This window comes from Sapajus apella, unplaced genomic scaffold (assembly GCF_009761245.1).
Source record: "Sapajus apella isolate SASKATOON/1434 unplaced genomic scaffold, GSC_monkey_1.0 scaffold2, whole genome shotgun sequence".
Taxonomy (NCBI): domain Eukaryota; kingdom Metazoa; phylum Chordata; class Mammalia; order Primates; family Cebidae; genus Sapajus; species Sapajus apella.
Genome location: NW_022436942.1, coordinates 81,014,245 through 81,030,641, shown reverse-complemented (window position 1 = coordinate 81,030,641; position 16,397 = coordinate 81,014,245). Strand labels below are relative to the sequence as shown.

The 16,397-nt window shown below is 44.5% G+C and overlaps 1 protein-coding gene across 1 annotated transcript in view; it reads right to left on the bottom strand.

Moving 5' to 3' along the window:
- Window positions 1–11,510, bottom strand: part of CCDC62 (coiled-coil domain containing 62) — a 54,765-nt gene extending 43,255 nt beyond the window's left edge. Inside the window, exons 1-3 of the mRNA XM_032242835.1 lie at window positions 10,366–11,510; window positions 6,919–7,111; window positions 2,539–2,705 (exon numbers count right to left, since the gene is read on the bottom strand). Of these exons, the coding sequence (XP_032098726.1) occupies window positions 2,539–2,705; window positions 6,919–7,111; window positions 10,366–10,401 (396 nt within the window). The 5' untranslated portion in view covers window positions 10,402–11,510. The remainder of the gene's footprint in view (window positions 1–2,538; window positions 2,706–6,918; window positions 7,112–10,365) is intronic.
- Window positions 11,511–16,397: the final 4,887 nt, after the last annotated feature.

Sequence of the window (16,397 nt, the reverse complement as noted above, 5' to 3'; positions counted from 1 at the left end):
AAAAAAAAAAAAAAAAAAAAAAAATTAGCCAGGCACAGTAGCAGGCACCTGTAATCCCAGCTACTCCAGAGGCTGAGGCAGGAGAATTGCTTGAACCTGGGAGGCAGAGGTTGCAGTGAGCTGAGATCACACCTCTGCACTCCAGCCTAGGCAACAGAGCAAGGCTCCATCTCAAAACAAACAAATGCTCTAAATAAATAAAGTTTATTAATTAAAAAAGATCTCTTCCACTTTTTCAGCCAACATATCAGTACATATTCTAGAATAGTTTTTACTTATTTTGTAGATGGAAACTATCTAGAATAGTATTCTTTAAAAACCATAATAAAAATCAATACTATTTTGAATTAAGACTCATTATATTACCAAGACCTATGCTAAATATCATTAAGAAAATGAAGGATGTAACAAAAAAACAAGTTGGCTTTCTGTGTCTCTTATAAAGCATGAACTCAAAAAATATCTGATGACTGACTAGTTAGAAGTGAAAACTGAAAAAATCCATCTTTTTTTTTTTTTGAGATGGAGTCTGGCTCTGTCATCCAGGCTAGAGTGGAGTAGTGCAATCTTGGCTCACTGCAGCCTCTGCCTGTCAGGGTCAAGTGACTCTCCTACCTCAGCCTCCTGAGTAGCTGGGACTACAGGTGCTTGCCACCACACCCGGTTAATTTTTGAATTTTTAGTAGAGATGGGGTTCCACCATGTTGGCCAAGCTGATCTCAAACTTTGAACCTCAAGTGATCCACCCACCTTGGCCTCCCAAAGTGCTAGGATTACATGTGTGAGCAACCACGCCAGGCTCAAAAAATCAGTCTTACAGGTTTTATTCCCAATATGCCACTAATGTTATGAGATAAGACACAATAATTGGCCAGGTGCAGTGGCTCACGCCTGAAATTCCAGCACTTTGGGAGGCCAAGGCAGGCATTTCACCTAAGGTCAAAAGTTCAAAACCAGCCTGACTAACAAGGAGAAACCCCGTTTCCACTAAAATACAAAATTAGTCGGGTGTAGTGGCACATGCCTATAATCCCAGCTACTCAGGAGGCTGAGGCAGGAGAATTGCTTGAACCTGGGAGGCAGAGGTTGTGGTGAGCCTAAATCACACCATTGCATCCAGCCTGGGCAACAGAGCAAACTCTCATCTTAAAAAAAAAAAAAAAAAAAAAAAAGGCCTGGTGGGGTGGCTCACACCTGGCCTGTAATCCCAGCACTTTGGAAGGCCAAGGCAGGCAGACCATGAGGTCAGGAGTTCTAGACCAGCCTGACTAACATGGTGAAACCCTGTCTCTACTAAGAAGAAAAAAAAAAGACACAATAATTTAGAAAACATCAGTGAGGCACCAAAAGTTGATGATACCACCCATCTCATCTTTGAGGAAAGCTTTCTAAAATAACACATTGTTGATTAAATGGTAGATGCTACTAAACCAAATGGTCTAACAATTACAAAGCGTTGTACTGAAGCTCAGCCTCTAAGACAGGATAGTGCTGTGCACCTAACCCCAACCGCAGGATAAACACAAAACGACGAGGGGTGGATCAGTACAGACACCCTCACACACACACGTATGCGCTTTTGCATTGGTTGTTTGTCATTGTTGTTTTTTATTGAGATGAGGTCTCACTGTGTTGCCCAGGCTGGACTTGAACTCCTGGGCCCAAGCGATCTTTCTGCCTCAGTCTCCTCAGTGGCTGAGACTACAGGTGCACATCCCTGTGCCTGGCTTCCATATACTTTCTTTTTTTTTTTTCTGGTCACCCAGGCTGGGATGTAGTGGCACAATCACAGTTCACTGCAGCCTTGACCTTCGGAGCTCAAGTGATCCTCCCACCTCAGCCTCCCAAATATAACTGGGACCACAGCAGTGCACCGCCACACCTGGATCATTTTTTATTTCTTTTTTTTTTTTTTAGATAGAATCTCACTCTGTCACCCGGGCTGGAGGGCAGTGGTGAGATCTCGGCTCACTGCAACCTCTGCCTCCTGGGTTCAAGTGATTCTCCTGCCTCACATCCCGAGTGGCTGAGATTACAGGCACCTGCCACCACACTGGCTAATTTTTTTTTTCTTTTTTGTATTTTTAGTAGAGACGAGGTTTCACCATATTGGCCAGGCTGGTCTTGAACTCCTGGCTTCGTAATTTACCCACCTCGGCCTCTCAAAGTGTCGGGATTTCAGGGGTGAGCCACCATGCCTGGCCTTTTATTTCTTCTTTTTATAAAGATGGGTGTTTGCCATGTTGCCCAGCCTGCTCTTGAATTCCTGGGCTCAAGCAGTCCTCCCACCTCAGACTCCCAAACAAAGAGCTGGCATTACAGGTGTGAGCTACCGAGCCACCGGGCCTGGCCTCACATGCATTTATTTTCTTTTTTTAAATTTTTTTAAAATTCAATTTTCTTTAATTCTTTTATTCTTCACATTAAATGAAAAGTGACTCACATGCATTTTTAATGAAACATTTCAATCTAATTTTTCAATAACCGAAGCACAAAGGGAATTTGCACTAGTGAAGCTTATAAAAAAATAAACCTAACCTCAAGGTCTTCAGAGAGAAGAGAAGAATGTGTTGCCTTTTGAGCCATTTCCTGAAGCTGTAGTTGGGTCTTCTGGAGAGCTGTTTGGCATTCCATTTGGTTGGATTCAAGGGTTTTTATCTTCTTCGTAAGTGACCTGATTATTTCAGTTCTTTTATGTAGTTCACCTGAGGAAATTTCATCAATAATCTGTAGTCAGACCTTCAGCTTAAAATGTATTCTTATTATTTATTTATTTTTTGGTTTTAAGGAGCAGAGTGTTTAATAAGCAAGAAAGAAGCCAGGCGCAGTGGCTCAAGCCTGTAATCCCAGCACTTTGGGAGGCCGAGGCGGGTGGATCACGAGGTCAAGAGATCGAGACCATCCTGGTCAATATGGTGAAACCCCGTCTCTACTAAAAATACAAAAACATTAGCTGGGCATGGTGGCGCATGCCTGTGATCCCAGCTACTCAGGAGGTTGAGGCAGGAGAATTGCCTGAACCTAGGAGGTGGAGGTTGCGGTGAGCCGAGATCGTGCCATTGCGCTCCAGCCTGGGTAACAACAGTGAAACTTCTTCTCAAAAAAAAAAAAAGAAAAAAAAAAAAGCAAGAAAGAAGGCAGACGGAAGAGCCTCCTCCCTACAGAGACAGGTGCGGTTGCGGGGGCGGGGTGCTCCAAAGCCAAAAGAGGAGTTCCCCCAAAATGCATTATTTTCAAAATCGGTGGCTAAAAAGTAAAAGTACAGACTGAGCAAGGTGGCTCACGCCTGTAATCCCAGCACTTTGGGAGGCCGAGGCAGGTGGATCACCAAGTCAAGGGATCAAGACCATCCTGACCAACATGGTGAAACTCCATCTCTACTAAAAATACAAAAATTAGCTGGGTGTGATGGTACATGCCTGTAGTCCCAGCTACCTGGGAGGCTGAGGCAGGAGAATTGCTTGAACCCTGGAGGCAGACGTTGGAATGAGCCAAGATCGAGCCTCTGCACTCCAGCCTGGGCAACAGAGCAAGACTCTGGCTAAAAAAGAAAAAAAAAAAAAGGAAACGTGTGCTGGAGAATTTTTAAAAAGGCAATCTTCTTTTAAAACCTTTCATTATGAAATGCTCAATACCATACCTAATCAAGAAACAGAGCTGAGAGCAACTAGAAGCCCCTGGAGGTCACTTCCTGAACACAATCTCCAATTTCCACTTTCCCAACTATGACCCTGATCTTAGAGTAATCGCTTCCTAGCTTTTCATTATAATGTTACCAATGACCACATCCCTAAAAATTATAGTTTAATTTGAACCATATTAAAATGGAATAATGGCCGGGTGTGGTGGCACACACCTGTAATCCCAGTACTTTGGGAGGCTGAGGCAGGCGAATCACAAGGTCAGGAGTTCGAGACCAGCCTGGCCGATATGGGGAAACCCTGTCTCTATTAAGAATACAAAAATTAGCTGGGTGTGGTGGCTCATGCCTATAATCCCAGCTACTTGGGGGACTGAAGCAGGAGAATCACTTGAACCCAGGAGGCGAAGGTTGCAGTGAGCTGAGATTGTGCCATTGCACTCCAGCCTGGGCAACAAGAGCAAAACTCTGTCTCGAAAAAAAAAGGAATAATATTCTGTGAATTCTTCTGTTCACTTATTTTGCTTATGACTCTGAGATTCACTTAGTTGTGTATAACTTGTGTTTGTGCTAATATTCCACTGAATGATTACATCAAAGCTTATTTCTACTACTGAGAGTGATTTGGGTTATTTCCACTTTGCAGCTATGATAAACAATGCTGCTCTGAATATTCTTTTACGTGCATCTTTTTTTTTTTTTTTTTTTAGAAAGACTCTCACTCTGTTGCCCAGGCTGGAAGCACAGTGGCATGATCTTGGCTCACTGCAACCTCCGCCTCCTGGGTTGAAGCGATTCTTCTGCCTTAGCCTTCTGAGTAGCTGGGATTACAGGCATGAGCCACCATGACTGGCTACTTTTTGTATTTTTAGTAGAGACAGGGTTTCTCCATTTTGACCAGGCTGATCTCAAACCCCTGACCTCAGGTGATCCGCCCGCCATGGCTTCCCAAAGTGCTAGGATTACAGGCTGAGCCACTGCACCTGGCCTTTTTTACACATATCCCTTGGTGCATATTTGCAAGAGTTTCTTGAGAGCCTTCCTTCTCAAAATGTGGTCCCTGGACCAAGGCAGCAGAAGCATCACCTGGGGCCCCAGACCTATTGTATCAGAATCTACATTTTATCAAGACCCTTAGGTGACTCATGTGTCTATTAAAGGGTGAGAATATTCCTAGAAGTGGATTTGCTGGGCTGTAGGATATGCACCTCTTCAGCTTCACTAGATACGGTCAAATGATTTTGCACACTAGCAGTGACAACTGACTCCCACCAGCAGCGTCTCAGCGTTCCCTTGGCGCCACACTTTACCAGCACCCAATAATTTCTGCCAGGCTGGTAAAGGTAAAATAGTATCTCAATTTGGTTTTCATTTGCATTTCCCTAATTACTAATGAGAATGGGAACATTTTATATATTTGTTGGCCATTCAATTTTCCTCTTTCCATGAGGTGCCTATTCAAATCTTGCTTATTTTAAAACCAGATACTGATGGCTACATATAATGTGGGTTATACGTTATATGTTTTATCTTTGTTCTTTAACATGTTTATGTAAGAGCTATAAGATGTTACACTGCATTTAATGAGCAACTATTTTAAACACTGTGTGTATATGTGTGTGTGGGTGTGGTCAGAGTAAAATAAGATGGTCATCAAAGAAACAAAAAAACCATACATTTGGGTGTTTTTTTTTGGGGGGGTGGTTGGTTTTTTTGACACAGAGTCTTGCTGTCGCCCAGGCTGGAGAGCAGCGGCACGATTGCAACCTCCACCTCCCAGGCTCAAGCAATTCTCCTGCCTCAGCTTCCTGAGTACCTGGGACTACAGGTGTGCACCACCATGCCCAACTAATGTTTGTGTTTTTAGTAGAGACGAGGTACACTATGTTGACCAGGCTGGTATGGAACTCCTGACCTCAAATGATCTGCCCGCCTTAGCCTCCCAAAGTGCTGGGATTACAGGTGTAAGCCACTGAGCCCCACCAAAAATGATAAATTTGGATTCTCACATTTACAGAGTCCTTTGAATAATGTTAAATAAAAAGAAATGTGCTACAAGGTTATCTTTCTTTTTTTTTTTTTTTCTTTTAAAAGACAGGGTGATTGTAGTTGGCAGGGTATACAAGGTAATCTTTCTATTACACAGATCTAGTGTTTTCTCCTCTAATGCATTCTATTAACAATCTAGAGTCAATGGAACATTCAGATTTAGGGTGGCACTAAAGGCATGACAATTAAATTATGGTATCAAATAAACTTTTGCAACTAGTTTTGAGACAGCTATAATTTTTTTTTTTTTTTTTAGGCAAGGCTTGCTCTGTCCCTCATGCTGGAGTGCAGTGGCGCAATCATGGCTCACTGCAACCTCCACCTTCTGGGTTCAAGGGATTCTCGTGCCTCTGCCTCCCAAGTAGCTGAGATTGCAGGCCTGCACTACCACGTGCAGCTAATTTTCTGTATTTTTAGTAGAAACAGGGTTTCACCATGTTGGCTAGGCTGGTCCAGAACTTCTGAGCTCAAGCGATCTGCCTGCCTCGGCCTTCTAAAGTGCTGGAATTACAGGTGTGAGCCACCGTGCCTGGCCAGACAGCTGTAATTTTAAAAGATGACCATTTTTGGTGGCTCATGTCTGTAATCACAGCACTTTGGGAGGCTGAGGTGTGGGGATCAACTGAGATCGGGAGTTCAAGACCAGCCTAACCAACATGGAGAAACCCCATCTCTACTAAAAATACAAAATCAGCTGGGCATGGTGGCATACGCCTGTAATTCCAGCTACTCAGGAGGCTGGGGCAGGAGAATTGCTTGAACCCGGGGAGGCTGAGGTTGCAGTGAGCCAAGATCAAGCCAATGTCATTCCAGCCTGGGCAACAAGAGCAAAACTCTGTCTCAAAAAAAAAAGATCATTTTAGGAACTTAAGATCAAATTCAATACCAAAAGCTCAAAATCTTTCAGTTTAGTTCTCGAGAAATGGCTAGTCATATGGCATCTTCCCTCATATTCTTGCTCAAAACTTCAGATTCATCCTTGGCGCTCACCCCATGTTAACTGGAGCTCTGTCCAACCCCCTTTTTATACTGGAATACTTTGCTCGCCCTACTTGACTTGTGTGTGTCTGTCCCATTGTGGATGTTCATAAAGTCCTCCTGCTCCCCTGAGACTAAACGTGGGGACAGCAGGAATTGCAGTCTTTACTTCCTCTCCGTCTTCCCCACGAGCCCATCGACGTGTTAGCACACAGAAGTGCGTAACTGCTGTCACTGAGTGTATTTCTGACCTTCCAGTTTGCTGCAACGTTCTTCCAATGTCAACACTTTCTGCCGATCCTCTTCCCATGAAAGCAGTTGTTGCTGGTGCACTGCAACCATATCATTGAGCTCTTTATCTCGATCTTTCAGCTCTCCAATGAGCAACTGCAGCTCCTTCCGTTGTTTCTCAATAGTGGAAATCTCAACTTCTGACCCGATGTTCTAAACATAGAAAGCGGTTTCACATCAAAATAGAATGAAATCAATAACAAATCAGCCAAGGTCCACTTTCCAAATAAGTATATCTTCTTTTGCTGCCAATTCTAAGTAGTCCAATTAAGTTTTTTTGTTTTTTTGTTTTTTTTTTGAGACAGAGTTTAGCTCCATTGCCAGGTGCCAGGCTGGAGTGCAGTGGCTCGATCTCGGCTGACTGCAACCTCCGCCTCCTGGGTTCAAGCAATTCTCCTGCCTCAGCCTCCTGAGTACCTGGGACTACAGGCATGCGCCACCACGCCCAGCTAATCTTTGTAATTTTTAGTACAGACGGGGTTTCACCATGTTAGCCAGGATGGTCTCGCTCCCTTGACCTCATGATCCACCCGCTTTGGCCTCCCAAAGTGCTGGGATTACAGGTGTGAGCCACCATGCCTGGCCTCAATTAAGTTTTAAGTTAATAACATGGCATCAAAAGATTATGTATACTTAAAACATGCTCAAGTTAAGACCTACCATGCACTCTACTTCTCTACAATTTTCTGTCACGCCACACATACCATACCTAAAAAGTGGGACTGCTTCTAAAACCCAATGGGTAAGCAAACAAACCTATTTCTGCACTTTTTCACCCTTTGCCAAAAACGCTTTTCTCTGCCAATCAGTAACATTATCCCCCACCTTGCCCCAGCAATTACAGTAACCAAGTACAGGTAAACATGCAATAGTGGCCAGGCGTGGTGGCTTACGCCTGTAATCCCAGCACTTTGGGAGGTCAAGGTGGGCGGATCACCTGAGGTCAGGAGTTTGAGACCAGCCTGGCCAACATGGTGGAACCCCGTCTCTACCAAAAATACAAAAATTAGTTCAGTGCCTGTAATCCCAGCTACTTGGGAGGCTGAGGAAGGAGAATTCTTGAACCCAGGAGGTGGAAGTTGCAGTGAGCCGAGATAGTGCAACTGTACTCCAACCTAGGTAACAAGAGCGAAATTCCATCTCAAAAGAAAAAAAAAAAAAACAAACCATGAAATAGTTACTGTGTAAATGTTAATGATTCTTACTACAGAACAGGAATTTTAAGCCGGGCACGGTGGCTCACGCCTGTAATCCTAGCATTTTGGGAGTCCGAGGCGGGCAGATCACAAGGTCACAAGATCGAGACCATCGTGGACCACATGGTGAAACCCCATCTCTACTAAAAATACAAAAATTAGACGGGCGTGGTGGCACACGCCTGTAGTCCCAGCTACTTTTGTTGCTGGTTCTTGAGGATTGTTTGAATCCAGGAGGCGGAGGCTGCAGTAAGCTGAGATCACGCCACCGGAAAATCAGCCGGGGCAAAGGGGGAAAATTTTGTAAAAAAAAAAAAAAAAAAAACAAAAAAAAAAAAAAAAGGAATTTTAGTCTATAAAAAGAAAATGATAGAGTTCAATATTTATGACAACTACAACATCTAAGGCATCTATATCTATTCAATCAATCAAGGACAATTTAATATTGCAAATTGTCCAAATATAACATACCTAATTAAAAGTCAAATTCCGTAAGTAAATTTTTCACGTGTACCCAAAGACAATAGCGCAATAAACTCCCGTATACTCAGCACCTAGCTTCTACCATTATCAAGATTTTGCTACAGCTGCTTCAATTTCCTTTTCTTTTCATTATCGATGAAAAAGTACCATTTCACCCTTACATACTTCCGTATGATCTCTAAAAATGAATATTTCTTACATAACCATGACACCATTTTTATACCTAACACTATTATCTATTAAAACAATAATTCCTTTTAAGTATACAGCATTTTAAAGTCTAGTGCACTAAAGCTGGTCTGACCAAATTGTGATCCCAGAATTCGCCACCTAATGGCTACATAACCTTGGGCAAGTTACTTAACTTCTCTAAACATTAGTTTCCTCACCCGTAAAATGATAGCAACAGCATTTTTTTTTAAAGATGGAGTCTTGCTCTGTCACCCAGGCTGGAGTGCAGTGGCACGATCTCGGCTCACTGCAACCTCCGTCTCCCAGGTTCAAGCGATTCTCCTGCCTCAGCCTTCTGAGTAGCTGGGATTACAGGCACCTGCCACCATGCCTGGCTAATTTTTTGTATTTTTAGTAGAGATGGGGTTTCCCCATGTTGGCCAGGCTGGTCTCGAACTCCCCTGATATTGTGATTCACCCACCTCGGCCTCCCAAAGTGCTGGGATTACAGGCATGAGCCACCGCGCCCGACCTAGTACTAGTCTTAACACGGAAAATGGAATTTGGAGTCAAGGGATTTCAAGTCTCAAAGCTTGAATTCCAGTGTTGGGTTAGCCCCTCATTCATTCATTCAACAAATAATTTATTGAGCGCCAGTGGCTGGGCCCCAGCGCACTGCTGACAAAACGCGCGCCTTGAGTGAAGAGCCCTTCCAAACAGGCTTTGTGTGAGCAACATGGCTGTTTATTCACCTGGGTGCAGGTGGGCTAAGGCGGAAAAGGGCATTAGCAAAGGGCAGTGGGATAGGAGTTGGTTTTATAGATTTGGGTAGTTTTTTGGGGGCGGGGGTGTTGCAGAGTAAGTTAAATTACAGTGGTGGGGGTAGGGGCAAGGAGTATACAAGTTCAGTTACAATGGCAGAGTTGGGTGAGGGGCATTTACACTATCATAAGAACAGTTAAGACGGCAGGGTTGGGTGAGGGGCTTGTGGGGAAGCTCCGCTGGGCGATCAGCGACAATGGCGAACGCAGGCAGCGGGTGGGAGACTTCAGCCGAGGCGAGCAGGACGTCAGACTTTCAGGCTCCAGGCTTGCATATGGAGACCCGACACACGCCAGGCAAGGAGCACATGCTCCACGCCAGGAAAGCGGGCAGCAAGCCGAGTATCCAAAGGCAGGTCGTCTTACACTGACGGACGCGACCCTGGGGCAAGCCCGCTTCCAGACTTTTCTGTACAGCGGAGTTGTGAGAGAGTTCCTTCCTCCACTCGCCAGGGTGTGTAAATGAAGGACACCCAGCGAGGTGTGTGGGAAAGCAGCTCCCCAGACGCCAAGCGTCCTCCTTAAACAGTAAGCACCGGGTACGCGCTACTCTCCGGCCTGTACTAAATAACAAGGTGTTACTGGGTTAAGGAAACGGTCGACGCTGTTTTCCTCTGTGTACAGTGTATTGTTTCACATTTTAAGCAGACACCGTTCTTGAGAAGCAACCTAGATTTCAGCCAATGTGCACCGTTCCCGCGGCGCCCCGCCGCGCCGGGGAGGAACCGCCGCTCACCTGGCGCCCGACGAGGAAGGCGGCCGAAGGGTTCATAGGGGTTTCCTCCGCCCGCGGAGAAGGCCGGTGTGGACGGCGTCACCTTAGAAACGCCATCGGTGCGCCGGCCCCGAGCGGCTGGGGCGAGCCCGGAGGCCTGGAGCCCCGCGCCCCCGGCCGGGCCCCGCCCCGCACCCCAACCGTCTGCCCGGCGCCCACGCGGCGAGAGCCCGCCAGGGCTCAGGGCTCCCCCCAGGGTTTCCGGGCCGCAGCCCCACCACGCTGGTGGGCACTGTTCTTCCACCTCGGAGACTGGGGGCTCCCAACTGGCCCAGGCTGAGCACGGACGCTTTTTGTCCACGCCCGAGGCTCCGGCGCTGGAAGGCCTGGAAGAACTGGCTGCTCACCATTACCCAGGGAGTGAAGAAGCGAATGGAGGCTGTTGCGCCGCCCCAGCATCCTGGTTTATGACATTTGAGTTGCTCACTTCCGTATCTAGCATCTTCCCCCTAATAACCGTGAGCTCGGCGGTGCTCGCTCCTGTGTACCTGACTCTAAGAACAGGACCTGACACTCGCACGTGTGGAGGCAGAGCCCAGCCCTCGGGGATAACAGTTCCGAGCCACTCTAGCACCTTTGATACAGTACTTTAAACCAAGAATCGCAGATAAAGAGGGAGAAATTTATTTTGGGGGGCTCCTGAAAAGCAATGAGAAGAACCATGGTACTTTCTCATGACAAAATCTACCATATTCTGGGTTCAGTCTAAGCTTTTTCACCTGTCCTTCCATAGTCAAACCTCTTCAACCATCTTTCACTCTTCCTAAGACGTGGGAATTGGACTAGGAAAAATAAGGCTTATCACACTTCAGCCCTGGCTGCCCATCCCTGACTGCTTAACCCATTAGACAGCAAGATGAGTTACTAAATACGGTCTTACAGGGTTTTAACTTTACTTTGTGGTTGAATATGAAATAGCAAAACATGGCCTTGTGTTCAAAAAAGACAATCTGAAAATGGAAAAACAAAATTAAGGTTTCTTACTTTGAAGCTTTACTGATAGTTTCATGTTCGGGAGACAAAGGCAATGTCTTAGAGTTTAAAATCAAGAAAGCCGGGCATGGTGGCCTGTAATCCCAGCACTTTGGGAGGCCAATGTGAGAGGATCTCTTGAGCTCAGGAGTTTGAGACCACCCTGGGCAACATGGTGAAACTCCATCTCTAAAAAACACTTTTTTTATTTCGTTTTTTTTTTTTTTTGAGACGGAGTCCCGCTCTTGTTGCCCAGGCTGGAGTGCAATGGCACGATCTCAGCTCACTGCAACCTCTGATTCCTGGGGAGCTCCAGCGATTCTCCTGCCTCAGCCTCCTGAGTAGCTGGGATTACAAGTGCCCGCCACCATGCCGGGCTACCTTTTTGCATATTTAGTAGAGATGGGTTACACTATGTTGGCCAGGCTGCTGTCAAACTCCTGATCTCAGGTGATCGGCCCATCTTGGCCTCCCAAACTGCTGGGATTACAGGCGTGAGCCACTCTACCTGGCCAAAAAATATATATATATTTTTAAGTTAACTGGGTGTGGTGGTGCACTCATGTGGTCTCAGCTACTCAGGAGGCTGAGATAGGGGATCACTTGAGCTGGGAGATGCAGAATGCAATGAGCTGTGATCATGCCACTGCATTCCAGCCTGACCAAAAGAGACTCTGACTCAAAAAACAAAAACCAAATAGCCAATAAACACAAAAAGGTGGTCTACTTCCCTGATCATCAGAGAAATACAAAAAAATAAAGCAAATTCTGAATAGTTGCTCAAAACAGTCTAGCAGTAGGTGGCTGTGCAGTAAGTCTTGGTGGTGATAAGATGTAAAGGAATGTGGTTTGAAGGTCAATTTTTGAAGTGAGGATCGTTTTAATTCACATGCTTCTTAGGTTTCACTACTGTAGGACTTACTATTTTTCTGGGAAGTCCTCAAGTGCCACTGCTCACCAGGCAACCATGTGCAACGCTCAGGTAAAAATACATGTACAGGCTGAGTACAGTGGCTCACGCCTATAATCCCAGCACTTTGGGAGGCCGAGGTGGGAGAATAGCTTGAGCTCAGGAGTTTGAGACCAGCCTGGACAACACAGGGAGACCCACATCTGTATTAAAAAATGTAAAAATTAGCCAGGTATGGGAGCATGCGCCTGTGGTCTCTCAGCTATTCTGGAAGCTGACGTGGGAAGATCACTTGAGCCTGGAGGTCAAGGCTGCAGTGAGCTGTGATCATGCCACTCCACTCCAACCTGGGCAACAGAGCAAGACCCGTCTCAAAAATAAATAAAATTGTGTGTATCGAGGCTAGTAGGTTTATCTTGATTATAGTTCATAAATAACTGAATATGGTATGAGCATTATGATGACTAGGTGCAAATTAAAAATCTCAGTAGTTTTACCTTTGCTCTCCACAGGTTTTCTTTAAACAATTTAAAGAGAATATATAACATTAAAAAAATGACAGAAGTGGGCTGGTGGCTCATGGTGGCTCACGCCTATAATCCTAGCACTTTGGGAGGCCAAGGCGGATCACCTGTGGTCGGGAGTTTGAGACCAGCCTGCTCAACATGGAGAAACCTCTTCGACTAAAAATATAAAATTAGCTGGCCATGGTGGCACAAGCCTGTAATCCCAGCTACTGGGGAGGCTGAGGCGGGAGAATCGCTTGAACCCGCAGGTGGAGGTTCCGGTGAGACAAGATCGGACCATTGCACTCGTCTGGGCAGCAACAAGAACGAAACTGTCTCAAAAAAAAAAAACGAAAACAAAAATGACAAAAGTGAAAGCTACAAGAATTACACTGCAACTGATTTTATACTCACAGTCTAAGCCAAACTGAAGTTCTGAATGAACTCTTCCCAATCTATTTGATTTCTTAAAGGAATTTAGTAAAAAATAAGGACAGGAACTAAAAGGTAAAATTCATCTTTAAAACAGTAATTTATTTCACACCTGTAATTCCATTACTTTGGGAGGGCGAGGCGAGCAAATCACGAGGTCAGGAGTTGGAGACCAGCTTGACCAACATGGTGAAACCCTGTCTGTAATAAAAAATACAATAAGTAGCCAGGTGTGGTGGCGTGCACCTGCAACCCCAGCTATTCAGGAGGCTGAGACAGGAGAATCGCTTGAACCCAGGAGGCAGAGGTTGTAGTGAGCCAAGTTCACCCCACGGCACTCAAGCCTGGGTGACAGAGTGAGACTCTTGTCTTAAAAAAAGAAAAAAAAGGCCGGGCGCGGTGGCTCAAGCCTGTAATACCAGCACTTTGGGAGGCCGAGGCGGGTGGATCACAAAGTCAAGAGATCGAGACCATCCTGGTCAACATGGTGAAACCCCGTCTCTACTAAAAATACAAAAAATTAGCTGGGCATGGTGGCGCGTGCCTGTAGTCCCAGCTACTCAGGAGGCTGAGGCAGGAGAATTGCCTGAACCCAGGAGGCGGAGGTTGTGGTGAGCCGAGATCGCCCCATTGCACTCCAGCCTGGGTAACAAGAACGAAACCCCATCTCAAAAAAAAAAAAAAAAAAAAAGTAATTTATCAACTTTTAAACTAAGAGAAAGCTACCAGACTGGCTTTTATGTAATAATAAAAACAAGTATCACTTGTCAGCATCTATTTTTTTTTTTTTTGAGACGGAGTTTCACTCATGTTACCCAGGCTGGAGTGCAATGGCGCGATCTCGGCTCACCGCAACCTCCGCCTCCTGGGTTCAGGCAATTCTCCTGCCTCAGCCTCCTGAGTCGCTGGGATTACAGGCACGCGCCACCATGCCCAGCTAATTTTTTGTATTTTTAGTAGAGACGGGGTTTCACCATGTTGACCAGGATGGTCTCGATCTCTTGACCTCGTGATCCACCCACCTCGGCCTCCCAAAGTGCTGGGATTACAGGCTTGAGCCACCGCGCCCGGCCCATCAGCATCTATTTTTAAAAGTGAAATACTTATCAAAACTACATGCAAAAAGTATTTGCATTAAAAGTTGCCAGCTCAATCATGGAAAATCTTTTATAAGGCTCCTTCAAGTTTCACTTTTTTACTAAAATTAGATTATAAGAATGTGTAAAGTCCATTTTTAAACTATTAATACTTTGGTTTTTTTTGGAGACCAGGTTTCACTCTGCTGCCCAGGCTGGACTGCAGTGATGTGATCTCAGTTCACTGCAGCCTCAACTTTCCAGGCTCAAATGATCGTCCCACCTCAGCCTCCTAAGAAGTTCAGAATTCAGGCACATGCCACCATGCCTGGCTAATTTTCGTATTTTTTGAAGGGACAGGGTCTTGGCAGGTTGCCCAGACTGGTCTGTGAGTTCAAGTGATCCTCCCACCTCAGTCTCTTAAGGTATTGGGATTACAGAGGTGTGTCAAAGCAGCTTCGCCCTAATTAATTAGTACATTTTAATCAATGATTAGACTATAATGATTCAGACACGTTATACATAAGGACAATTTTAATCCTGCATTTTCCTGTAGTAACATCCACTGCTGGCTATCTACAGATTGAAACTGCATTTGCTAAGAACTGTGAACATAAAGAAACTTTACACGAAGTCACATGTTGATACAGCACACAGACATCTTCCAGCACCAACAGAATACATACGTAACACATACCAGATAGTCTCAATGGATAAATTTGCTTCACCAGTAGTTCTATTTAGTAAAATTCACAGTTAATGCAGAATTTCATTTTTCAATTTTACATCTTTATTACACGTTTTCTAATACTTTATTTAAAAAAAAAAAAACCTCATTCAAGATTGTAATTTGCATGGCAATAAACAATGGTTTCATGGGTTCTAAGTTTCTTAAAAGTGTCTACAGGAATTTAAAACACCACAAGTCTTCTTTCCAATTTGCAGCACCTGACTTAAAATTTAAATTCATCTAATGCATCATTAAAACTGTCATTTTTCTCTTGTGAGAAGACACGTTTCAATTGCTATTTCCAGGATGATATACTGAACATGGGTGCACATTTTTAATTGGTTAGCAGAATTTTACTCACACAATTTACAGCCAGAATAAGAACCTCTAGCCTCTCTGAACGGCCTTCCACTCACAGCAACAATGATGATAAAAGTCTAAAATTATGATGATAAATTTCTAAAATAAATGTCTGGGATGCCCCCACTTGATATTACCAAACATGTTTCCAAGTAATCTTAGAAAATATGATTCTTTAAACATATGCATAATATTCTACCATACAATGCACCATCACTTCTTTAACCATTTTCCAATTGTTAATTTATAACATTTGCAATTTTTTATTATGAATAATATTGTGATGAATACTTTCATCCATAAATTTTATGCAAGGCTGATTATTTCTTCTAATGTCTTCTAATATCGAAGAAGTGGCTTACTGGTTCAAACAGTGCACATACATGGTTTTAAGGCTTTTAGTATACTTTACCAAATAATCTCCAGAATAGCTCGAACAATTCCTACCAACAGTATGTTATTGTGCCCATAGGGTGGACTTTGTAACAACAAAGCAAATTCAACCACAAACCTATTAGATTCTCACACATCTCAAAACTATCACATCAAAGAAGCAAAGAAACATATTATTGGTGAGGAAGCCAAATTCAAACTCTTTTTAAAAAATCACTCAGCTTTAGATCAGTAAAATAATCAACAAAAATGCTCCCCACAAAAAGTCTACTGGGTTTTTCAAAAAACAAAGTTAAAAAGAGATAAAGAGAAAGTCAGGCTGGGCACTGTGGCTCACACTCAGCACTTTGGGAGGCCAAGGTGGGCAAATCACAAGGTCAGGAGTTTGAGATCAGCCTGGCCAACACGGTGAAACCCCGTCTCTACTAAAAATACAAAAAATTAGCCAGGCGTGGTGGTGGTGGGTGCCTGTAATCCCAGCTACTTGGGAGGCGGGGGCAGGAGGATCGCTTGAACCCGGGAGGCGGAGGTTGCAGTGAGCCAAGATCCCACCACTGCACTCCAGCTGGGCGACAGTATAAGACTCCATCTCAAAAAAAAAAAAAAAAAAAAAA